The 26696-nt window shown below is 40.8% G+C and overlaps 2 protein-coding genes across 8 annotated transcripts in view; one reads left to right on the forward strand and one right to left on the reverse strand.

Moving 5' to 3' along the window:
• Positions 1 to 507, forward strand: part of SCLT1 (sodium channel and clathrin linker 1) — a 112749-nt gene extending 112242 nt beyond the window's left edge. For both annotated transcript variants that reach the window (XM_074993312.1, XM_074993310.1), the window contains exon 22: positions 24 to 507. In XM_074993312.1, coding sequence (XP_074849413.1) covers positions 24 to 86 — 63 coding nt within the window. In that variant the 3' untranslated portion in view covers positions 87 to 507. The remainder of the gene's footprint in view (positions 1 to 23) is intronic.
• Positions 508 to 635: 128 nt separating this feature from the next.
• The window catches only part of JADE1 (jade family PHD finger 1), a 144157-nt gene continuing 118096 nt past the window's right edge, over positions 636 to 26696 (reverse strand). For all 6 annotated transcript variants that reach the window (XM_074993305.1, XM_074993308.1, XM_074993307.1 and 3 more), the window contains 7 exons: positions 26247 to 26434; positions 21419 to 21630; positions 19638 to 19805; positions 18198 to 18314; positions 12392 to 12922; positions 7337 to 7454; positions 636 to 5750 (listed from right to left, as the gene is read on the reverse strand). In XM_074993305.1, coding sequence (XP_074849406.1) covers positions 4855 to 5750; positions 7337 to 7454; positions 12392 to 12922; positions 18198 to 18314; positions 19638 to 19805; positions 21419 to 21630; positions 26247 to 26434 — 2230 coding nt within the window. In that variant the 3' untranslated portion in view covers positions 636 to 4854. The remainder of the gene's footprint in view (positions 5751 to 7336; positions 7455 to 12391; positions 12923 to 18197; positions 18315 to 19637; positions 19806 to 21418; positions 21631 to 26246; positions 26435 to 26696) is intronic.

Raw genomic sequence — 26696 nt, forward strand, 5'->3', positions numbered from 1 at the left:
GACTATTTTGTTTTTATTTGCAGCTCAGTGTGATTACTGTGCAAAGGAGAAAAGCTGCCTCCATGGTGAATCTAGAAAATATTTAAAAAAATTCACTGCTTCATTCACACCATTTGAGAACTGGAAAATCTGTCTGAGGAACACAGTATTAGAGTATTAAAACCTGTAGAGCATAGCTAGATTTGTGTAATCTGCATGAACGTTTCTATTTTGTTAGCACGGGGTAGGGAGGAGCAGTAAATACAGGAATGGGAGTTTGCAAAATAGTGCAATGAACTCAAATGTAGAATGACAATTATACAAACATACGATATCTAGTATGAGGTGTTTTTTTTTGGTTTAATGGCAATCATGATAAAGTAGTACTAAAGAAATATATACCAATAATCTGCTGACAGTTATAAATATCTTTATTTTATATGTACAATTGATTTGTTGAAATGAATGTGTTTGTATGACATTTTCCTAATGTATAAATGCAGTGTAATAAACTATGAACTTTCTAAACCAATGATGTGCATGAGAGGGACATGAGAGGGAATGTTCTGCATCCTCTTTTGTTAATGAAAATGAGAAACTGGTTATGTTGTCAGACTCAGCTAGGGGGATATACATGGTAATTCTGCACACTGCTGCCCTGTGTTTTGCCATATAGTATTTGTTTTGTTTTTCAGTTTGTTTCCTGTGTGACAGCCAGGGAAAATGGTAAAATGTAAATACTGCTCTGCCTGCTGGTACACCTAAGCTCTTCCCAGTTGTATTCTTACTCTAACTGCTCCTTTGTGGCTGTTGCTTGGCTTTGTCTCAATTACAGCAATTTGTCGACAGAAGGTTGTGGTGCAGCTCATTGTAATGGTGCAGGTGACAGGTCCTGCCCCAGAGGGTCAGCCAGCATCCCAGGCCTGCACATACTCCTGCCAGAGCTCTTTAACTTTCACCTGGGCCTGCTCCATGCTGCAGGGGTCATAGCCCTGTTCCACCAGGGCAGTGGCCATCTGGGCATATGCAGGGGCATTACAGCACTTTGCCTGTGGGTCCTGGAGTAGCTCCTTCTTGCCCCACTGGTCCAGGAGTGCCTGCACCTCTTCACCATGAGGAGGTCCAGCTCTTGGTGCCCTGGGGGGCTTTGGGACCCATTGGTCCACTCCCTTGAGCACCCAGGAGAATCTTGGTGTTGCTCTCTGCCATCTGGGATGGTTCTCAAGAAAGGAGTGGCTGCGAAGGCACAGGGGAGTGCAGATGGTACCTTCCACACACAACTTCCTGCCACAGGGTTTACCAGACTCCCTGCAGCTTTAAGAAGGGCCAGAGGTAAGCACCATAGACCACTGATTGCTGTGGACAGGGTGGCTCTCCTAGCACCCGCACAGCGCCCTGGAGTTCTGTCTGTTGACAGAATACCCTCTTGAACATCAAGAGTGGCTATCTGTCAACAGAGGCATTCTTCCTTTGTGGGGAGCAGAATAAGACTGTCGACAGAACCCTTTAGGTCTCGGGACACAGCCTGGATTTTGTCAACAAAATGACCGTGGCACAAAACAACATGAGTACAAGAAAATTTAAAAGAGTATCTGGTAACTATACTCTGAGGATCTTACTGTAGGCCAGTACGCGAGCCCTTAAATAACACTGCTGAACAAGCAGAGTTCTACTCCAAGTGTTCACCAATCTGAGTAAAGGAGGGTGGGGGTTTGTACTCTGGCCTTTTAATGATTAAAATAATGTTTTACTACTGTCAGCACTCCAGAGCTGATACAGGGAAGAACGAGTTATATCTTGCTCTGACACATACCTTAACCACCTTTCAGGTTCAAAAACTTGGACTGCCTAAACTACGGCAAGCACTGAGTAAGTATTTTAGTCCTATCACGCGAGACCTATGTAATAGCATTTTATCTCTAGCAAGCTGTATATACACACACAAGGCATGAAATATGGCAGTTGTTGGTCCTAATCCTGCAAACACAAATGTGCTTAACTTAAAGCACATGAGCAAGTACTTGTTTATTTTAACTTCGCTCAGCTATCACGACAATTTGATATATAAACCTGAACAGAACAAATAAAAGTGCAGATTTTAAAATTTAACACTGCTATCTGTTGCAAAATGTACAGCATTTATTCACATACAGACAAAAAGGCACAATTCTACTAAATATTTTAACAAAAAATACAGCTGTCTTCAACTAGATCTTTATAAATACTTCAGAAAAGGGTTGGGGGGAAATAAATACAGGATTGGGCCAAGTAATATAAAATAGTCATCTCTACATATACTTTTTCTCTGATTCTATGTTTCTCTTCATGCACCTTTTATTAATTTTAGCTGAATGGACACCAAAGCTAGGCACATAGTGAAAAGTTTTCTGTACAAGATTTTACAAACATAATGACAACTTTTTTTCAAATTTTTAAAATAATTAAGATTTCCACACAACATGAATAAACCCTTCATTTAGATTTGTGTGTGTTTATACCCTAACAAATGGCATTCCAGGTACTCTACAAAAGTTTAGCTAGCCTACATTTTTGACATAATACATGAATCATGATCAAAGAGATTGGTTGGTTGGCCTGCACAAGGAAAGGTAAAGCTTTTTAAAAGAAAAAAAACCATCAAACACAAGGGGTAGGTTTGAGTTCTTACTGCTATACTTACGACTCCTCTCTTGCTGAGTACTAAGCCTGGCATGAAACTAATTTTTACAGCTGGTCATACTGCAATTAGCTTGCCTTGTAGCTTTTTCATAATTAGGGGACTGGGAAAAGCACTTTATTTGGTTCAGCATAATGTGGAACATTTGAAAGCTTATTAACCTAAATGTGTGGGGAGTAAAACAGATAAGGCATTATTTCTGCACAATGCTAGCATTCATAATAGTGCAAATGAATCAGGTACCTCTTTCTAACTGATGTGAGGTTAAATGTTTGCTTAGAATCAATTTATTTTCCTTCTATGGCTTGACAAACAATTCCCTATATCACAACCTCCTCACAGTAATTAACTTAGCCCTCATCTAAAAAATGCTGCTGAATTTCAGGGAAATCAACTGTACTTCCGTTTTCTCCCACATCCAATAAAAATCATTTTTGATCAAAGAACAACTTAAAACATTAAAGTTGTGTCAAGAGTGAATCTGTGTATGACTCAGATCTGCCATTCCTCATCTGATATGTGCAACGATAAATTAATATGGCCAGCAAAGGCATGAGATGAATCTGGTTTCTCAGGAGCAGCAAAATTTAACTGGGTATTTTCTAATACAAATACTTCCCATGATTACTCCATCAGATGTCAAAAGGTTAAGTATCAATTTAATTTTAAAATGAAGAAATGATAGGGAAGCATTTGTTTGAAGTATTTAATTATTTGATAACTTGCATAGCAAGGTGGAACATCAATAAGCTTATTTTGTCAACTGAGTCCTCTGGAAGACTTAAAGTTAACAGCAAATTTCTAACTTTTTTCTCTTCGTGCCTCAATGAAAAGGGGTTAAAATGTATTACATAACTGATGGCAGCATGTTGGGGGAAAGAAAAAGTATTCTTCCATCTGCCCATATTTCTAAATTCATTCATTTCTTTCATGTCTGTTTGACATTGATGCAGAATTCCACAACCTCTGTTACATATCCATTGTTGTGATATGTATGCACTCTGTTCAGAGCGCAAACCAAACAATCTCACTCTGTAGTGTTACAGTTATTGCTGATAACTTACTCACCAGTTATTGCCATTTGCAATTAATAAAAAAAATTAATCAGACTGAGCACCCTCTGTCATCAATTCTAGTCTGGAAGAGAATGAAATAACTATCTTGGGCTGAACACGAAGAGCTCATCACAAATTATTGCCTTTCTGTTTAAAAGTGTGTGTGTGTGTTTGACCTTTTTATATAAGTAATGCCTATAGTGTCAGACGCTTCAGTTTCTCAGTACATAGCATTAGTGCATCGGTGGCTGACACTGGGAAATGCTGCTGACTAGTGCCTTGCAGTTAATCACTTCCCACTTGAATTATCATGGTATTCTTGGAGGGCATGTGACTGGATAAAGCAGTTTTGTGAATTTTTCTGCAGAATACTGTAGGCCATAAATTTTGCCCCTTTCTCAAAAGTGGACAGACTTGTCTTGGAAATGTATTTCTTCGTCAGCACTTAAAAATCATGACTGGGTCTTTCCATGCTGTTACTGTTGCATTATTAGGCAGCTGCAGCTCTGACGTGTCCACTTCATTTTCTCTCATAAAACTGACCACCTATTAGATGTATTTTCATGTAAACTCTCTGGATTCAAAGCTGCAATGTATACTGAACTCTAATGCAACAGAAACATTCAGCAGGCAACTATGACAAAGACCTGCCACAGTCCAATGGAAGCAAACATTTAAGAATGCCAGATGGTTAGTTAAATAACCCTCTTTGATACAGTACACACTTGTTAAATTAACTGCTTGTGCTTTTTGGGGGGAAGAGGGGGAAAACTGTCACTGCTGTTCCACCAAAGAGCAAGAGATGCAACCTCCCCTTTCTCTTATGTTATGAATTATTGTAGTGTTCCACCCAAGGCTGCATTTTAATAGTGATGTCATCTTCAGGTTCCTTAAATTTGCAAATAAAAAGGCTCGAACGTCTCAAAGAAATAGATTATGAGGACTCAGAGGCAGGGGGGCAAAATCATAGTCTTAAGTGCAAGTAAGCATGTTTTTACAGCTCAGGGTAAATGGTTATCTCTTTGTCAATCTGTAGCCATGTCTAAAACCCCAGCCTCTCCTCTTCAATCCAATAATAGAGAATGGGCCTGCAGGGAGTGCGTCCATTGACCACGGTGCTGAAGATGCATCTTACTGTCCCAGTCAGGAAGCAAGGATACTTCTCCTAATAATGTCTGTCCTCCTGTTGATGGTGTTGTTTGGACTAAGCCTTTGCTGTCTGCATTTTTTCTCAGCCACCTCTGTTTCTGAGTCACTCATTTCAGCATCTGGGGCATACCCATCATTCTCACTGTCTGTCTTTAGCTTGCTTTTTGCTATGTCTTTAGGCAAAACTCTGCCCATGCCCAAATATGAGTAGTTAGAGTTCTGGTGGCAGGTGTCCTCCTGGATCTCTCCCTGCTGTTGTCTCTCCCCTTTCTTTGGAATTCGGAATCCGCCCCAGTTTTTAACTGGGCTTGTGGGCGTAGTAGGCACTTTAACCGCAGTCCGACTATAGTTTATTTTGATGAGAGATCCGTTGCATTTAGGCACTATATCCCTCCGTGTGCCAGGTGCTGACCTACCACCTGGATGGTTCACAGCCCTTTTGTTTTCTGATTGTCTCTGAGACACTTCTGTGGATGTCAGTGGCTTGTGGCTGTGCTTAGAAAGTTTTTCCTTCAGTTCTGCCTTGATTACCTCACAAGGGGAATGATTGTCTCTTCTTTTCCTGTGGTCTGGCATAACAATTCCGTTTCTCTGTGCTGATACAATGCGTGCTTCTGCAAAAGCCTTTTCGAAATTTACAAAACTGCCTGAAGTTGCAACACCTTCCCTTTGGCTAGGCTGCTTGAGCAGGGATTTGCTGTCACTTTCAGGGCTGTTCCTTATTCGGTCTCTCTTGTGTGATTTTTTCAATGTGTGTTTCAGAGAAGTGCCCATTTGCTTCCTGAAGAATGCAGAATGCCACTTCAAATCCTCTATCTTTGGAGCATCAGGACCTAAAGGTGGACTGTTGAACAACACTACGTTTTCCACTGAGGAAGAGAAATTTATGCCTAAAAGCAAAAGATGGAAATTACTTAGTGCAGCCACAGCAAATCACTTCTCTGATACAACAATTTTAACTATCCTCTCTTGAATTTTTCTTTCGTTCTTCCACCTTGTTTTACTTATGGGGGGAGTATAACCAGCATTTAGTGGTTTTCATAACATGGACCACGTGGCAATGATCTGTCATCAGTAACTTCTACTTACCATAGATCTCATTATACTTAAGACATAATTTCCATATTGATATAGGTACTATAACAAATGTAATCTCAGATTTTAAGGCTAGAAGAGGCTGTTGTGATTGTCTAGAATTTTCTCCTGCATAACGCAGGCCTTAGGACAAGGGTCAGCACTCTCTGGCACATGTAACAAGAGTGGCACATGAAACAATTTTCATTGGTACGTGAAGCAGGAGCTCAGCCCCACCACTCCTCCCCCATGCAGCCAGGAGCTTGATCAAAGCCGTGGTGCCTGTGGATTAACAAAAGACCAGCTAATGCTACTAATGACCACCTAAATGGTAAAGCTCTGCCTCCTTTATTTAGTAATGAATCTGTTGGAAGCAGGACTATTAGTGACTTTAAAAAGTATCCATAGCACAAAAGGCACTCTGCCTGGCAAAGGTTGCTGACCTCTGCCCTAGAACTTTCTGTTATTAATTACTACAAGTGCAGTAACTGTGCGTGCACTAGAACACAACTTCGGGACAAACATCCAGTCTTGATTAAACTCTCTGAAAAAAAAAGTCTGTTATAGACAAACTACCACATATGTCACCATGCATGATTCTACTAGTTGATTGTGCAGCTGACTAATGATTACGTCCTTAAGGGGAATCTATTTTACCTTTTTCCATTTAGGCACTAGGGATGTCAACCATTAATTGGTTGGGGGGGCTTTTGGGAGACTGCTCCAGCACAGCCTTGATGAAGTGGCCTCCCCAGCTAACCCTCCCCCCACGTTTTAAAATTTTTAGCCAGTTAAGCATTTAACCAGGTAACTAATTAAATGGGATTTTACATCCCTAGTGCCTACAAGGGTGACAGCTATGGGGACACCCATCCCTTGTGAAATGGACTGAAGGCCAACCACCTACTATTACTACTAACTGTTTATAAGGCAGCAGCTCCTAAATGCCACAAGCAAGTTGGGCCCTGTTGTGCTGGGTGCTAAACACACACTTAATAGGTGACAGTTGCTGATGATAAAGAACTATCAAGAGTGGGGAAAAAATGTATTAACTGACTGTACCAACTTAGGCAGATTTGATGGAGTGAGCTAAAGAAGGCAGCTCTTCATCCCATTCCAATCCCTTCAGCTACTGCGTCCCCTAGGGACAGCAAGTTACTTCAGGCCCCCTTTTCTTATCTATGACTTCTCATGTGATCCATTCTTTATGTTGTAGCTAAAACTGAGAACATAATAGCTTTTGTTTTGTTAGGAGTTTTGTCTCCAACTTCTTGGTGCAAAGTCAACTAAACAAGAATATAAAGAAGGGTGAGCTTCAAATCAGTTAGTAGAATCATGTCAAGCCAGTTCTGTTCCTCTGTTTGTCATGCTTGGATACAATAATTAGGTGGGTGAAACACACCTGAAACTCTTTCTTGCTCCATAAGTCTTGTGTAGAGATTGAATATCTGTTCCTGGACTTTGCAACCAGATCTCTTAATCTTCTCCCTTCGGGTCACCATGTAAGTCAGATTTCGAACCTAGAAAACACAAATATTATACTGAGCTTCATGACAGTAAAACTGTAAATTGTACCAGGCTGACCTGAAGAGTTAGAATCCAGGACCCAGTTTTGGTCTTGGCTCCTTATCTAACGAGCTGTAGAGGCAACGTATCATGCTTAAGGGTCCTTTTCTACCATATCTGATGTTAAGGGATTCACTGAGTCCTGGCTGCCTAAAGGGAAGGTAGCCACAACATGAAGTCCTTGAAGTTGGAGGTGGGAGTAAAAGGAGAAATAAGGGGGGATATTTGAGGACCATCCCCACATCTCTCTGCTACCAGATACATTTTATATTTAGACACCTTTTTAATTAGATGTAATAGCTTATAGGGTCAAAAACTAGGGTCCTATAAATATCCTTCATGAGCCTTTCATTTTAGCCTCCTAACAGTCAATACATGCAGCAGGGCTCTTATGTGTCACTGTATGACAGACAGAGCATGACTGTCTAAAGAACTGAAAGTGAAACCTATTCACTTTATGCTCAGTATAGAATAGTTACTTACCTACAATAATTAATTCAAAATGTTACTGTGCATGTGGATCCCACTATAACAGCACATGTACTTCATGCAAGTGAGAGTAATTTTTTTCCCCCAATAGTAGTATCCATCAGGGCTATTCGTGCACTCAGTGCTTGCTTGTGTGTTTGAACATGCAAGGACAGAGTGGGGTTGCCTGTGACCCTCTCATATCTCCTTCGCAATTCAAAGCCTGTGACAGCCAGGGACTCAAAAGCAAGGGTAGAGGGCAGAGTGTAGGGTCTATACTGAGTACAGCATCTTGAAAAGTCACAATTATTGTACAATAAGTAGCTGTTATAAGTCAGTGTGTTTCCCCGCTAAATGTTAATTGGCAAGCAATATCTTCCCAAGATGGTGTGAGTGAGGACCTTCAACTACAGTTAATCAAACAGACTGTAGTAGGGGTCTCCTGAGTTTGGCATCCAATTAGACTGCCATTTCAACTGCAATATTTTACAAGACAGCAGCTCATTCTTAAAAATCTGCCAAGTAGGCAAACTAGACTGTAGCCTAGTGGAATTTTCACTGATTTTTCAGAGGGAGTCACCAACCCCCCCACTTCTGATAGCAGGTGGAAATGTGCTGGGTGATCCACTTAGTGAGTTTTTAGAGTGCTTGGCCTTTTGACATGCTACAATGAGGTAGGGAGACAGCCTACATATGCAGTTGTTTTTTGTGCTGAGTGCAGTTTTGAGAAGACCTATCATCTGCATACCTTATAGGGGATGGTTCCCTGCTCAGTGCCAGGGAGAATGCATGCTCCAGTGATAGTGAAGTAAAGAATTTCTATAGGAGCAGCACCTAGTTCTGCTTGAGCCTCATCCCCTCAAGTCTGGGGGCGATGTTCGTGTTGGCAGAATCTTCTGCACCACAGTCTATTCATTCTCTTCCTCTTTGATGCTGTGAGAACCTGAAAGACTTTCTCTGGAGGCTCTGTTGCATTTGTCCTTATCAGAGCACTCTTAAGCTGCTTTTTGAGGTTCTGCCTAGAAATGTTTAAAATATTCCCTTTCAGTGCTCAGCTTCCAACTGCTGAGATGGTGGTACCTGCCTTCATATTAAAACAGGTCAGTTTTGATGCCTTTTCCTTGACACTGTGTTTTCCACAGTGGGCATAGGCATTGCTTGGGTTATTTGTTGGGGTAGAGGATGATGCTGGCTTGTGCATTAATTTGATTCCGGATCTGCTTTCTCTTACATTTGAGCTATTCAATGGACTGCTGCAGAAGGTAATATTTGATCCTTCTATCTTGTGACTTTTGGTTCCTCACAGAGAACAACAAACAAACATGGTCATATGCTTGAAAAGTGATTTCTCCAGCCAGAAGGCAAGCCTACTGTATCCATCTGTCAGGTGGAACAGTCTATCACAAAAGTGGCAGGACTGGAAGCCCAGGGTTTTGAGTTTGCCATAGAGAAACCCCAGAAAAATGGTCTGACCAGAGATGCTCAGTGCAGATAGTAGGTAGTTAGTTCATGTTGATCCAAACAGAACATCAGATGTAGCTCTGATGATTTACAGAAGATTTTATAGAAGTTTAATCTGAGCTAACTACTAGTAGTTTGGATGCCTGCTAGGTTTGATCTTACTGCCATGGACAATAAAAGGGAGCTGAGGGGAGCACTGAGAGCATGAGGTGGTATGCACTCTAACAACAGCCACTGCTAGTCAAAAGAAAATTAAATTTGACTGATATGCATACAGTGTGAGCCAGACATAGTTGAATGTTTTCTAAATATAATTTTTTTCTCAGTTTTGACAAGATTTTTTCTTGATTTTATTGCTGAGTAAGTCACTCATAAAAGATCACAATAGAGAAACTCCCTCAGAGATCTGCTCTGGACTAATTGTCAGGTCTGACTTAGATCCAAACCCATGTGACCCCCCCCTCCGCAAATCCACACCATTGTCACTAGTCTGGGGATTGACTGTCCTTTCTCATGCCCGGGGGAATTGCTGTGGTAGCAGCTGCTTGCTTGGTGCCTGCTGTCCCTCAAGCCTGCTGCCTGTGTGGGCTGCAGAACAAGAGGCACACACTCTACAGTACACACTGCACAAAGAGATAGCTGCAGCCTGCCGAACAAGGCATGTTGCTGCCACTGTACTCATCCCACCAATCCTTGTAGTCAAGTCCAGCAGGTTGAAGGGCTACACAGCCCAGCCCATAATCACGGTTCTCTCTCTGTGGAACTCAATTTTCTTTAAGGTTATAAATATAATTGATGAAATAGGTATGGATTTTTTTCCCATGGCTTTTGACACAGTAGGATGTGTTAAGATCAATATGGCATGTTAAATAAATTAACTGGTAGTTAATCTCAAAACATAATTGTTACGGGGAATCATCCATGACTAGTTGTTTCTAGTACAGTCCACAGGCATAGATTCTCAACCTAGTGCTAGTCAATACTTTATCAATAATTTCCAAGAAAAATTTAAAGTCATGTCAATAGATTTTAAGACAATTAGATCATCTTGTCAGCTCTCGTGTAACACATGACAAAATTTCATCCAGTTACTGAGCCCTATATGCAGATGAGAGACTGGTGGAGTTGTAAATAATGAAAGTAAATTACATATGCAGACGTTAGCCTGAAAAGTGACAATTCTGAAAAGGACTTAGTAGTCAGACTAGATCATCAACTGAACATTTTCTACAAATCCAATACTGTTGTTAAAAGAGCTAAAGTGATCATTGGATAAATAACCAGGACTGTCGTCGTGTTGGAGGAGAAACCTGTGTGACCACTTTTGGAATACTGTGTCCAGAGTTTTAAAAGAATATTGCAAAAACGCAGTTTGCAGAACATAACACAAGAATAACCTGTGAAATCTGGAGAATGCACAGACATAAGAAGCTCAATTTTTTAGCTCTTCAAGTAGAAGGTTAAGAGGAGATTTCAACACCTTTTAAGTACCTAATGAAAGAGAAGATTTCTGATACGACAAAATGCATAAGACACTGGAAACTGAAGCTAGAAAAACACAAAATGGCCTGCTAAACCCAGGGTTATTAGTTCAGTCCTGGAGGAGGCCATTTAGGCATCTGAGGCAAATAGATTTAAAAAAAAATTGCCAGGGATGGTGCTTGGTCCTGCTGTGAGTCCAATCTCAATGACCTCTCAAGGTCCCTTCCAATTCTATGAGATACGTGTATATATACATGTATAAATGTTTGCTTAATAAGAGTAATTAGCCCTTGGAACAGTTTTATGAATAGACGGGGTAGATTCCATCACCTGAATTCTTTAAATCAAGACCGGATGTCTTTCTAAAAATGTATGATCTAGTTCAAGTATAAATGGTTTTGGCCCTGATAAAGGAAATGCTGGTCAGTGTTGAAAGGCAAATGTTATACAGAAGGCCATACAATATAATTGCAAAAAAAGTCTCTCTCTGCCAGCCAATCTAAGAGCAAAGGTTCAGTCTCAGAGCCTTGTAGAGCTGAGGTACTGATGATAAAACACGAAGGTGATATAATTTTTACCATTTTTAACATTCAAAATCCAACTCAGTGCAATGCCACTGTCATTGTCCATCAAGAACATTATGCACATGTTCTAGTGAAACACTGACCTTACACTGCTCTGTTACGAAATAAAAACAAACCAGCTCCATACAAAAAAAACAAGTAAAGACTGATTTGATTTATCTTTGACTAAAAAATGTTCAGCAGCAGAAGCAGGTACCACCAGGAAATGGCTCATGATACTACAAACATATTATCCAGACTTGGCTGCAGTACAGCCCATGGAAATCAATGTCACCAATGCTGAAGTGCAGCTCACAAAAAGTACATCTACACAGCAGGTAAGAGCAAGCCTCCCAGACCAGGTACATAGATCTGTGAGCTAGTGTGCTATAAAGAGCAGGGTAGATGTTGCAGCAGCTGTAGAGACTCAGGCTAGCCACCCACACTTAAACCCGGGGATTCTGCTGGGCCTGAGACCCTGAGCTATTACCTAAACTGTGACACCCACACTGCCATTTTTACCATGCTAACTCCAACTGAGGTAGCATGAGCCTAACTACTTGGGCTGAGAGGCTCACTCCCTGCTAGCATCACAGGATTAGATCATAAAGGTCATCTTGTTTAACATTTCCAAAGCTGCTCAGGTTAAGACTAGGCACTGAATGCTAGGACCTGACACTTCTGTAGGCTCACCCTCTTCTAAAGAGTAGTGCTGCAACCTGTTGTACACTATGTAAATTCAGCGCACTCTTCAGAGTCCTGGCAAGTGGACAACATGTGGCTGTGCTGGAACAAAATTTGGTCAGCCATATCATATGGCAATAACCAAAGAACTATATCATCACTGATTTATGTTATGAACTCAACTAACTAAACAGCACCATTCTCCTCACAAACATGAACTTCCATTGGCTTACCCTCTCCAAATCCTGCCGGAGGTGGGTGAAGAGCTGCAGTCTCCTGAACAAAACATCCTGCTCCCGCTTGGCCAGATTGTCCTCTTCGTCTTTCTTTGGGGTGATCAAGGGCTTGTTGAAATTACTTTTTCTCTTGAGCTTCCAGTACTGATACAGGAACTCCACCAGCTCTTCAGGGAGCCGCAGGGCCTTGGCCACTTCAAAGACATTGACAAATGTGTAGAACTCATCCTCCAGCTGCTGAAGCTTCTGCTTCCGGACGCTGACCCTGTGGGCTTCATCCTGGTTTTGATCAAGGTCGTGGAAGGGGTCTATGTGGGCATGAGGAGAGTTGTCCTGTGTCCCATTCTCATTCTCCTGGCTTGTGTTTCCACTGAGATTTTCATCATCTAGTTTCCTGGTGGAGCTGTGCTTGGGACAGTATGACTTGAACTTGACTTCATCATTCTCTGCCAGAATGGTCTTCATTTCCAAGCCACGGTCAAACGCGCATGTGACATGAAAAGCTGTTCGGCAGTTTTTCACTGAGCACTACACATTTAAAAAAAACATGCCTTTAATAAGTCACACACACACTGTATATACAAAATAACTGTACAGATCCATCTCCTTTGAGACCAACACTCCAAAAGTGCAACTGTGGTATAATACACCACCACACTGGGGTTTGTGTCTAAGATAAGTATGTGTTCACAATTATGTTTGCAATTTAATGCTATCAGTTCAAGCAAAAATGTAGTAATCTAGCAGACATGAGTGATTAACTTCTCCCTGGGCTTATTCTACTATGCAGTAAAAGCATCTTCACAAGAAGTGGTTTCTCATGGTCCTGGGAGCCAGTCACTTAAAGCAGTATCATGTCAGGCCAAATGATGCCCTTTGGCTGTGCTAGCACTCCAGAAAGGAAAATACCCAGCCAGTCTTATACTTTTAATTGAAATCTCTCACAGCACCTGCACCTGTGCAATCCAAATGGTGAGAGCTGGGTGCAATTTTTTCTTTTACTATCAATTTAAAATGTCATGTATTAAATCACTGATTTTTCACTCACTCGTGCTCTTCTACTTCACATGAGAAAAGAATAGAGAGTTTGCTTCCTTCATCCTTTTCCACTGAACCCAGCCATCAGGGAGTTAAAAGTACTATAAGGTTTGAGTTTAACTGTACCTAAACTTTCTTTTGCAACATATCTAAGGCCGTGTCTACACTAGCCAAAAATTTCGAAATGGACATTTTGAAGTTTACTAGTGAAGCGCTGAAATACATATTCAGCGCCTCATTAGCATGCGGGTGGCCGTGGCACTTCGAAATTGATGCGGCTCGCCACCGCGCAGCTCGTCCAGACGGGGCTCCTTTTTGAAAGGACCCCAGCTACTCTGAAGTCCCCTTACTCCTATGAGCAGATGGGAATAAAGATAGAAGTATCTTTATTCCCATCTGCTCATAGGAATAAGGGGACTTCAGAGTAGCCAGGGTCCTTTCGAAAAGGAGCCCTGTCTGGACGAGCCGTGTCAATTTCGAAGGGCTGCGGCCGCCCACATCCTAATGAGGTGCTGAATATGTGTTTCAGTGCTTTGTTAGTAAACTTTGAAATGTCCATTTGCATGGCCATTAAGTTTTTGGCTAGTGTAGACGTAGCCTAATAGCCATAGCCATCCATACATGGAAAAAAAATATTTAAAATAAAAAAAAAATCTCCCCTTGACTTGGACTCTTGTCCCCAATGCAGAGAAATAAATTGAAAGTGGAAATTACTGTCACAGACTAACTATGACAGGACTAAAACTATGCTTAACCCAAGTAGTCTAACCTTAAAGAGAAATGCACTGCAGCAGGATATTTATACAGTGCTTGTAAAAAAAGCCAAGTATCTGTCTCCTCTGGGTCTTCCTGCTCAGGTTGACTCAGCAGCCAGGTGTCCCATAAATGTACACGACAGAGTTTAAACTGAAGAAGTTTCAGATAAATGTTCTTTAATAATAGCAATACTTAGAAGGGACATGGAAAATGGTAAAACCCTCTTTGCCCTTTTGTTGCCTCCAAATAAATGCTTTGTGGGCAAACGGCAACAGCAGCACAGCTGGATACTAAACACCACAAAAGAAGTGTTTTGTTTTGTTTTTTTTACAGGAAGTTCCTTGCGACGATGATCTCTAAATAATCAGTTTGAATCAAAAGTAAAGTTCTGTTAAGTGGAGAGGACAGCGTGTCTCATCCGAAGGAATTCTGAACCACAACAACTAAAAAGAAAATGCAGTGCTGCTTTAACTAGTGTGCAGTGACTGCTTCTGGCCCATCCCTATGCAAACATCAAGTGGCTCGCTTTCTGCAATAGTGTGAATGTCTCATAACATAAAACCTTTCTGGAGAAACCACCTCTTCTCCCTCAGCTCAGTCAGTTGACTATTGCCATTTTTATGATACACATTTCAAACTTTGTTTTTTTTCACAGCACACATTTTAAACATTTACAAATAAACAGACTACACTCATGTTTCTCATTTCACAAAGCCTCCTCCAAACGCTTTGGTGATGTCACAGAAAAGCGGAAACAAGTATTTCCCCAAATGAATTTTTAGATGTGTAACTATTATCCCATTTTGTTTGCTCTAGAAGACAGTGCAAGAAAATAATAAAACACCACACAATTAAATTGTAAGTAGTAATGAAACTTGCAGAGTTGCCTCACACAAGTATTGGGGACAAAATAGTTTGATCACTCCATTATTTAAGAGTTTCCAAGAGGTAGAGGACAGGCCTCTCATTTATTAAAATAGGACAGATTAACTTCCTTTACTACTTATGTTTATTTCATGCCTTCATAGAATTGGTGCTCTAAAATGTGAGAAGGACCACGTGTGTTTGAATGCAGTGATACCAACAGAACTAAGATTCAGCTCTAAGCAGTATGTACTGTAGATCTTTACATATTCTAAAGCTGCTTTCAGAGTTAACACTCTTAACATAACATCTGTTAATTGTCTTTTGTCCTGAAAGATCCCAAAGTGCTTTATAAATTTAATCATGTGATGTAATCTACACCCAAGGAAGCTTTTCACCCACTTCTGAAATACAGGTAACTTGGGGGTGGATCAATCCTGTTGTTTAACAGGATACTGCAATGCCACAGCATATTTTACAAAAAGTGAAGAATCCACATCCCACTGAAATTCCAGAGTTTATTACAATGTATATGACCCATATTGTACTTCTGGCAACCACGCAAACAGATAGTATGAAGCAGTGTTTTCGCTTTAGTGTTGGATACGCAGCCACAGATTAATTTTTTACCATACACAGAGTTATTTGCTTAAATTCACTGGGCACAATTCTCCCATTACCTTGCACCTTATGCAGTCATTTATGTCTCTGCTAAGTGAAAGTAAACATCAAAATATTAGTTTTTGACACGTACCATACAGATGTGTAAATGATTTTGTAAGGTGCAAGGCAAAAGAAAGTCACAGTCAGAAATTTTGATTCTAAAGAATACAAAATATCTGCAACACCTATCTTCTCCCAAGCCTGCCTAAAATTGTGGCTTTTCATCACAAGGGGCATGTATTTCCTTTGTGTGTGGCTCACGACTCACATTTTGTAACAGATTCTAAGTATGCAAACTGTTGTCTTCCTACTTACTCTAGAGCTCAGTGGCAAAAAAAAAAAAAAAAAAGTCTCATAACTCCTTCCTTACCAATAACAGCAGACATTACCAGTTCACTTGAGGGACTGGAACACACCTCGGCGAAAAGTCTGAAGTTGATTGGTGTCAAAAGATAGGCACCTAAATCCATATTCAGTCACCTGGATAAACTTATGATGAAAGATGCTGAGCATTCTCACTCCCAATGACTTCCGTGATAGCTCCAGGTGTTCAGCATCTTGAAAATCAATCTGCTCATCAAAGGTAAGATTTTTCAAGGGGAATTAGGTGTCTAACTTTTCTATGAGGCTTTGAAACTTACCTGAAGGTACATGCAGATAAGTTTTAGAGTACAGTTTTTGGCATCCATATTTAAACATTCTGGCCACAGCAAATTACTTGTGCAAATCAATGAGCCAATGAACAACAGCTTCTTATAAAGAAAAGAGCCTGCACCACAAAATATTTTGTTCATTTATTAAGTATGGTTATTTAAGTTTCATTATTTATATATAAATACATCTAAATATATTTTTATAAGTTTGGAATCCTTCAACCGTGACCTCCCTACATTATCAAAACAAAAAAAGCAGTCAAGCAGCACTTTAAAGACTAACAGAATAATTTATTAGGTGATGAGCTTTCGTGGGACAGGCCCACTTCTTCAGACCATAACCATACCAGAACAGACTCAATATTTAAGGCAGAGAGAACCAAAAATAGTAATCAAGGTTAACAAATCAGAAAAAAATTATCAAGGTGAGCAAATCAGAGAGTAGAGGGGCAGAAGGGGAGCGGGGAGTCAAGAATTAGATTAAACCAAGTATGCAAAAGAGCCCCTATAATGACGCAGAATACTCCCATCCCAGTTCAAACCATGTTAGTTAATGTGTCGAATTTGAATATAAACAAGAGTTCAGCAGCCTCTCTTTCCAGACTGCTGTGAAAATTCCTCTTCAGTAAGACGCAAACTTTAAAGTCATTAACAGAATGGTCCACTCCATTAAAATGCTGACTGACTGGTTTGTGGACCAGGAGTGTTTTTGTATCTGTTTTGTGCCCATTAACTCTTTGTCTAAGAGAATTTGAAATCCGTCCAATACACAAAGCATCTGGGCATTGTTGACACATGATGGCATATATGATGTTAGTTGAGGAACATGAGAATGTGCCCGTGATTCTGTGAATAACCTGGTTAGGTCCAGTGATGGTATCTCCAGAACAGATATGTGGACAAAGCTGGCAGTGGGCTTTGTTGCAAGGTAAAGTTCCAGGACTGGTGTTCCTGCGGTATAGACTGTGGCTGTGGGTGAGAATCCTCATAAGCTTGGGAGGTTGTCTGTAGGACAGAACAGGCCTGTCACCTAGGGCCTTCTGGAGTGTGGCATCCTGATTAAGGAAAAGTCGTAGGTCTTTAATAATGCGTTGCAGTGGTTTGAGTTGGGGGCTGCAGGTGATGACCAGTGGTGTTCTGTTCTTGGCTTTTTTGGGCCTATCTTGGAATTGCTGGTCTCTGGGTATTTGTCTGGCCCTGTCAATTTGTTTTTTTTATTTCTCCTGGTAGGTAATTCAGGTTTATGAATAGTCACTCAGACACACCATCTGAGCCCCAACCTGGATTATTCTATTCACTTCCCAAAATCCACGAACCTGGGAACCCTGGACGCCCTATCATTTCGGTTACTGGCACACTTACCACCGGACTCTATCAGATGGGAATTTTCTGGGTCATTATAGAGGATCTTTTGCATACTTGGCTTAATCTAATTCTTGACTCCCTCCCCTCCTCTGTCCCTCTACTCGCTGATTTGCTCACCTTGATAATTTTTTTCTGATTTGTCAACCTTGATTATTATTTTTGGTTCTCTGTGCCTTAAATATTGCATCTGTTCTGGTATGGCTATGGTCTGAAGGAGTGGGTCTGTCCCACGAAAGCTCATCACCTAATAAATTATTCTGTTAGTCTTTAGTGCTATTTGACTGCTTTTTTGTTTTGGTATTATAGACTATCAAGGCTTTCTCTCTGTTACTCCCTACATTATCTGCTATTAAAACTCTACTGAAATGAGGGAAAAAACATTTTTTTTCTGTCCATACTATGTGAAGGGAATCAGGGAGGTTCTATAGCATGTGCATTTACATATACAAATGTTAGTTTATTACCTGTATAGATGCCCCAATCTTCTCATTACAAAGGCTGCATACTAATGCCCATCTACTGCTGGGAATGTGAGAGACCTTGGTTATGGGCTCCATCTTTTCTGGGCTGCCAATGCTCACCTATGTATCAGAGTGAAAACCATACAGTGAAAGGTAAGTAGAGAAAACAGGAATCATGAAAAGGTTTAGGTGCCTAAATCTCAGGCTTAGGCACCTTAGTGCCAGCTGTGGCTTCACTGCAATTCACAGAACTCCCATCGAACTGTATAGCACAAACTGACACAGCAACTAAGTTTTTTAAGGAAAAGCTCTCTAGGCACCTGTATTTCTGCCTCTTAGCATGCTCATTGCTGCCTCGCTCTAAGCAGCCGGATGCCTATCTCCCAACGAAGCTGCAGAATGAGTCACAAATCAGGGAAGGTCAGGCCACCATGTGAATGCTTATCTGATGAGCATGCTTAGCATTCACTCCTCTGATCTCCCACTGGCTAGCTTGGATGTCTCCCTGCGTCGCATGCTGGCTTTTGTGGACCCCCGTTCACTGTACAGGAAGATTAGCCACCTACGGTCAGGGTTTTTCTAGGCACCCACAATTAGGTACCAAGAAACTCACTATGGCAACAGTTAAGTCCCTTTGTAGATCCCACTCCAAGCAAAAAGAAGAGTACAACTCTCCATGAGCATCTGTTTCATTGCCTGGTAACATATCAAATTAATACATTTCAAGTTCTTCAGTTTACAAAGAGAGACAAATCCAGTTTCAAAACCACTCCTTTCCCTATAAAAATGAAACAGCTTTGAAGCAAACTCCATCAATTTAACAAGCACTCCCGTAGCACCTTAAAGACTAACAGATTTATGTACTAGGTAATGAGCTTTTGTGGGTAAGACCTACTTCCTCAGAAATGCTCATTACTTAATACATTTGTTAGTCTTTAAGGTGCTACATAAGATTATTTGTGAAGCTACAAACTAACACAGCTACCCCTCCAAATGGATTTCCCATTAATTTAAGTAGTTTTAAAGGATGAAGGTTTTGAATGCTTAAGAATTATCACTGTTAATCCAAATACTCACTCAGGTTCTGAGTTTTCACCCACAACTACAAATACTGCTTACTTTGTGTACTCACTAAATTAGCCTTTCTAGGAGTTGTACTTTTTTATACTTATAAGACATCTGTATTGTAGTTTAGTGAACTAATATAATTAACTTTTTTTGATTGTGTATTTTCCTGCCAGAATCTGTCTTCTATGTTTAATTGAAAATGAATATTTCCCTGTTTTTTAATTCTAAATCTTTCTCCTTCCTAACAACAAAAGCTGGATGGATGTTACAGTCATATCAATAGACATCAGATTGTATGTTATTACGAGCAAATTTTTCCTTTGCCAAGATTGCTCTGCATCTGTCTAAGGGAACATCACTTGGATTGACACCTACCTCTGGAATCCACAGAGCACAGCTTACATGGACCCACTTCGTCCCACTACGAGTTGGCTTCATAGCTCCACCTTTCTTGGGACACAATAAGCACTTTGGCTGAACACCAAGTGCACAGGTCCGGCATAGCCAACTGCCCTCCGGCACCTTTAAGATTCCGTAACACGCCTGTACTCGTGTTTATACAGGAGAGGAAGAAAGGAAAACAAAATCACCATGTTCCTGTTAGCATTAACTGATTTACATTTAGCCTTTGCCTAACCTCAAAGCCCTTTATGGGCCTGCATGCTATATAGTATTAGCTTATATTTACACAGCCAGTTTTGTTTTGGAGGATTGCAAGCTGTTTTCACAAATGTAGCAATTCCATAGATAGACCATACAGAGATACTTGTAATGTCACTGAAAGGGGGCTACCTCCAACTGTTTAACTATGCAAAACAAGACTACAAAACAGTTTAGGACAGGGGGTGAAGAATATATTCACCAACTTTAAAAGAAAAGGTAATTTAGATAGAGATGTGAGGCATTAGATATCTCTGAGCTGGACGTTGGCCAGGACACTGGAGCTATAAAGAGGTTTTCAGTCTGACCAGAAAAATGAGGTGATGAAAGGAAAGATGCCCCTAAGGTATAGTTCAATTTTACTCAGTGTCCAACTGAACTACTGCCAGTTCTGACCCTTTCTAGCTTGTAAGATTTGATGTGATCACAGTTCAAGGTGGAAGGCTAGAGACGAATCAATGTGCCAATTTTAAACCCTCAGACCAATTTGCATGATATGCAATGTTTACACAGTGGCACATTTTCCTACCATACATACATTTATGTAACTTTAGCCCTAGGAGCAAGGGGGGAAAAAAACATTCCTTATCAAACATCACAGATGCCCTACTACTTACTGAGAAAGCAAACATTTTACGGGACGGAGAGCAAGGTCTCTTCTATAACAGGGAGCAGTCAAGGACTAAGATGTTACAAACATACCTGGTCCATCTTCCTTTCAAAGAAAGGCTTTTTAATATCCATTGAAAGACATGGTGTGCTGCTTATCCCAGAATAGTCTAGTTGTTCCCGCAATTCTCTAGCATATGAGACATGCAGATTCATATCCCTGGTCTGTCTCATTCAGTCATCCCACCATGGAACAAACCTGGATGGCAGCATTTAACTACAGTATACATTTTTGCCATTCCACCTGCCAATTGGATGGAAGCCATTGTTTTTCAGACTTCCTCTCTATTGAACCAAATTTATTGGTACTGCAAATATAGTGCCAAAAAGGGGGACTTCAGTTCATCACATGGCTTGTGTGTGGAATGTGAGGCACCAAACCAAAAAATTGCAGCCATCTCTGCATAACAAAGCCAACTGGGCCAAATTTATTAGGGATGCAGATTGCAGTGTCAGTGTAAATTAGCATAGTGTACAAACTTGGCAGCAAAAAGGGCATGATTAAAGCAGTGAAAGCACGCAGGACCAGGGTACAAAAGGCTGTTAAATAAAGCCTCACCCCCCGCATTTTTATCTTGTCCCTTCTCACATTTTCATGTGGGTTTCCTGCTGCATTCCCACCTTTTACCTTCCAGCATGTAACTTGCACATTTACTAATGTATAATCAATTAGTTATACTAGAGAGAAATCTGGCCTATTATCTTTAAACCTGTCTTTAACAGTATACCGCTCTGAGATATTGCTTTAACTACCTATTGCCTGCCTCTACCCACAGCACATAAGCTACCCAAAAGGCCATTCCCACTTCTACGTCTGGATGCCATACCTGGTGTACACAAATATTGCATTTGTCACAGAACACCATTTCATTGCCATCCTCCCCATCTGGAGACTGGCAAACGTCACAGACAACATCCTCATCATACTCGATCCCAAGACCTTCTTCAGTTTCAATAGCATGGCTCATGCTGTCATAGCATCGCTGTTCAAATTCCTCCATGACTCTCTCCATTGTATACTCATCCAGCTCAGGCATTCCTGGGAAATTATCCAACACAACAGATTATTTTTAAAATGGGAACAACATTTGGAACCCCAGCTCCTTCCACCAATGTACCAAAAGCTTGAACTATTTTTCCCAGATTGAGCCATGAGCTCAAATGGCAAAACACACCATTCCTGCTCCAGGGGAGGTGATTTATGGCAGTAGGGTTGCCATGGCAAACAGAGGTGACGTGTACAGTAGTTATGGCAAAAATGTCAAAAGCACTAGATCCCTATTGAAATAGTGGAAATTTTTCATTTAAATTAATTTTTGAAATCCTCAAGGAAGTTTTCACAAGAAAGTCCCACCTCTTTGGGTTGTCACTATTGCTCTCACTCACCTTCCTTTTCATACAACACTTTCCGTGGATGCTTGTTTCAACTTTGGACCTCAGTCAATTTTAGGAAATGGTGACTCTTTTGAGAGTCAAGTATCGGAGGGGTAGCCATGTTAGTCTGGATCTGTAACAGCAACGAAGGGTCCTGTGGCACCTTATAGACTAACAGAAAAGTTTTGAGCATGAGCTTTCATGAGCACAGATTCACTTCATCAGATGCACCTGATGCACCAAGTGCATCTGATGAAGTGAGTCTGTGCTCACGAAAACTCATGCTCAAAACTCTTCTGTTAGTCTATAAGGTGCCACAGGACCCTTTGTTGCTCTTTTGAGAGTGATTCTAGGGTGAAAGCACTTCCAAGGGAGCAACAAAGTGTCCATCAAAATTATGAAAATACATTCTCATACAAAACCCATTGGATACATCCTGATGTTAAAATCAGCAGCCCAAACAAGACCACCATTTATTTGTTGTAGTGCATTTTCATAGCGCCTGACACAATCAGGTCCTGATCCTGGCTAGGATCTATTATAGTACCAACAAACTAATTATTCGAATATATGAGGAACCCAGTTACACTATGATATCTAAATGCAGGACTTGTTTAGACACAATCAAGCATAACTTAAATGGATATTACACCCAAAATATCACTGTGTTGATGTCTGTTACCTAAATCACCCATGTTAAATGTTCATTATGGACCTGAGAACACCTGCAGTATACTTCGCAAAAAACAAACAAACAAACAAACAAACCACCTCTGACAATGTATCCCATTTTTCAACCTTTAATAGCCCTATAAGATTCAGCAAGGCTTCAGAATCGTCATGAAGAAGTAGCTGTGTTACTCTGTACCTTCACAAAACGAACAAGCAGTTTTGTAGCACCTTAAAGACTAACAATATGATTTATTAGGTGATGAGCTGTCACGGGACCCACTTCTTCAGATCGGGAAATTGCAGCACTCTATACAAGCCCTTCACACAGTACCCATGTATCTAAAAAGAAGTATCACACCACAACACCCTCTCTCTTTCAAGGCCAGTTTATATCAGGCACTTCAAAACTGAGATACTTACAGAAGTTTGCAACAATTTATGGGATTTAAAAGACAAAATCCTGTAGTTTTAATCTTGCCCTGAAATTACTGTTTACTATAACGTACTGAAGACAGCAAAGTCTTGATGTGTGTATTAGAAGGGTAAATCCTATTGCTGTGTGTGTGTAATATGGGTAAATCCCCTCCTTAAGTCTCAAAGTCAATAGTTCACATGGGTTCTGAGGAATTCCTCAGGAAGATGAAGAAAGAATCCCTAGCTATGCCATATCACAAGCCTGGAAAAGAAGCATTCTAACAGGTCTGCCAACCTGAAAGTACCTCCTCATCATGGGGAAATAATCTGGAGAATCTGCAGAACTCTGCAAATCCAGATACCTGCTTTACATCCACAGCTCATTTTTGCAGATACAAACGCAGATACAAACTCTGTGTCTAGAATCCTGCAAACCTATAGAAATCCACTTTATATTCGCAGCTATCTGTATCCACAAATGTGGATATCAATATCTGTGGACCACTTTTGCAGATACAAAGACAGATCTCAATTTTATATTCACATGGGGCTCTACAGAACAGTGAATACTCTGCTTTGCTGCACCCCAGCCCTCACCCTTTGGCTTCACTGCTTCAGGCAAGCTACATGGGGAAACACACAAAATTCTGCCATCCTGTACACTTCCACAGTGGAAGAGAAAGCAGAATTTGTCCCTCATGGCAGAGAAGTGCTATTCTGTAATGCAAGTGATGATGGACCAAAAGGTGAAGAGATAATAAAGGTAGTGTAAAAGGAGTTTTCAACAGCCCTACCTCCAAATGCAATGGCCTCTGTCATCTTATAGATTTAGTTATCTGGAATTTGCTGCACAATTGGCTTTTACTCCTAATTTAACGGCTGTATTAGAAATTATAATGAGGGTTTTTTTGTTAAAAAAAGTTTGTTTTTATATGTGGTCATTTAGAAAAATAATACACATTTTAAATATTAAAAAAGAGCATTGCAAAATGCATTATGACCAGCCTCTGGAATTCACAGCCATGGGAGATCGGACAAATGCTACAACTGGAGATAACAAGTAATTACTCATTTTAGTGGCCATTAATATCATCTCTTGTTATGCAAAATTTTGATAAGAGTAACTGAAATGTCACATGTCAGGCTTTGCATGAAACTGCCTCTGGGGCCAAGAAGGCATTTCTTTCCCACCGTTTACAGAGTAACTGCATGTGTAAAAAATTATGGCAAACTACAGAGCACGATTATATCAGTCACAAATATCTACCCTAAAAGAATGGTAAGGATCATAGTAAAACCTGTCAAATCATGTTTATTCCTAGACTATGTTGCTGTAGCCCACAAAAGACAAACCTGAGTTTCACCATTGTAATCAACTCCACTGAAGTTACAATGGTATAGCCAAAACTGAATCACAGAATTTGTAGGGAAACCCAGAGAAGCTAAGAACAGTGGACCTAAAGACACAGCTCAGTGGCACGATCTCCCCAGAGTGGGCATTTTCACTTCACTCTGTTCTGAACTTCTTTCTGCCTCTGCCCTCAGATTGGTTGTACGGTGGAATTAGCCTGCAGAGGATGCCTGTATGGTCACTATATCTGCAGCTGGCTGCAGCATGAACCTCAGTATTCCTTCCCTACAAAGATTCCCTTTATCACTTTCATGTATATTGTGTTAGAACAAATGCTGTGCTAGCATTTCCTCTGGTGCCCCACAGGGCCTGCTCCCTTTTCCTCCTGGAGAGGACAGGAAAGAAAAAGCTTAAGAGAACACATGACTATTTCAGACTGTCTGCTCATTTTAGTGCTTGTTTAAAATAAAGCTTCATACTTCTAAAAGCAGTCAGAAGCGAACTTAAGACTAACATCACGTAAACTCACCTTGTGTATGTAAACAAGCCTGACCTAAGCTTTGGGTCGAAAACCTGAACCGGAGACTAAGTTTGTTGTTTTGTTTGTTCTGAGCAGGTTTTCTTGAGAATTTTTTTTTTTTTTTTTTTAACATTTGTAACCATATGACCCCTAGTCTGCCAGGTCTTGTACCTGTCTAGTCAATGGACAATTGTCTAGATAAACCCATAAAACTGTAACCATAAAACCCAAATGAAGGAACTGCCACAGACTAAAATTCAACGGTATTATACGTGCTCACCACAATATCCAAATCCCCTCCAGCTGGCACAACATAGTCTCTCATGTGTTAAACCCACAGTGTCCAATACACTCCCCATTTGCCAAACAGGGTAGTGGGGTGTGGCGAAATGTGGCTCAGAAGAGCCATATATGTGGGACGCCCCTCCGGCCACTCCACACATGCACCTCACCACGTGGTGGGACAAGTGCGTGGCTGCAGCAGCAGAGGAGGCTCCTCCAGTCCCGGCAGACTCCAGCTGTGAGGCAGCTAGCGCAGCACAGCTCCAGTGAATAATTTTGCAGGGTGGGGGTTCCTGGCTGGGAAGGAGCAGGGCGGTCCTGTGGAGATCAGCTAAATTTCTTTTCGACACCACTGTTTTAAACTATGGTCAATATTCTGTGCTGACTTTCACCCTGTGCCACCCCAGGAAAATCCACTAGGTGCTCTCACTGTTGGAGCACAGATCCTAACAAATCATAATCCTTTCCCCCCAACACAACCCCTTCTTGAGATAAGGCTAAGATAAAAGCCTTTTCCTTTTGGAAATCAGAGACACAGTCATAGAAGAGTTTGAGACAGTTTCAACTGGAATCACTCAGCCAATTCTTTGCTGTCTCACTTCCCAAAATGTCCAAATGGCTTCTGTTTTTAAACCCCCAAATACCTTTCTCAATGCTTTTGTCCAAATAGAAAAAGAAAATAGCTGCAGAAGGGCTGAGAGACTTCTGATTTCATTTTAGGAGAAGGAGATGAACAGAAAAGCAAAAAAAATTGGATGACTGGATGGACAGAGAGATTCCTTAAACTATTTCGATAGGTCTGATATTCACAACAGATCTAGCCCATAGTGGCAATACCACCCTTCATTGAGGGCTTCTGGGGATAAGAGATTAAAGGCTAGTGGTTTTTAAAATAAAATCATAAACTACATTCTAATTTACTTGATTTACACTCTCTCTCCTTTTCCAGTTATCTCACCTGCAAACTCTCCAGAGAACTGCCGCCAGACTTCAATAGCTTATGTAATTTTACGGGGTTAAAAAGACCAGAGGATTCTCTTACCCATCTCCTTAAATTCTTCATTGGCCAGTTCTAACCAGGCTGCATCCACATCGTTGAGGTCATAGCGACACACGCTGTCTGCCAAGGTTCGAATATCAACGTATCCCAGCTCAGGAGGCTCAGAACCTGAGGAAAGGATGTACTTCCTGGGTCTTGTGAATGTAACTGCTTTTGTCTCAGGCACAACCCTGAAGAAACAGTAAATACAGATGTTACTCACACTAGGTTGTAAATCTCCTAGCACAGACTGGGGACTGCTCGATCCTGCTGTGTGATTAGTGCCTAGGGGTTCAAACTGCACTTCCTTGTTCTAAGGAACTAAAAATTCCCAGCATCAAAGTCCTGCACAGCTGCAGGAAGCAAGCATGGGAAACAGAAAAGAAGTCATTCAGATACCTTTTTAAAAGTGACTTGCAATGCTATATAAGATAAGTCATATTTTTTAAATCC

The sequence above is a fragment of the Carettochelys insculpta genome, chromosome 4 (genome assembly GCF_033958435.1).
Source record: "Carettochelys insculpta isolate YL-2023 chromosome 4, ASM3395843v1, whole genome shotgun sequence".
Classification (NCBI taxonomy): Eukaryota; Metazoa; Chordata; order Testudines; family Carettochelyidae; genus Carettochelys; species Carettochelys insculpta.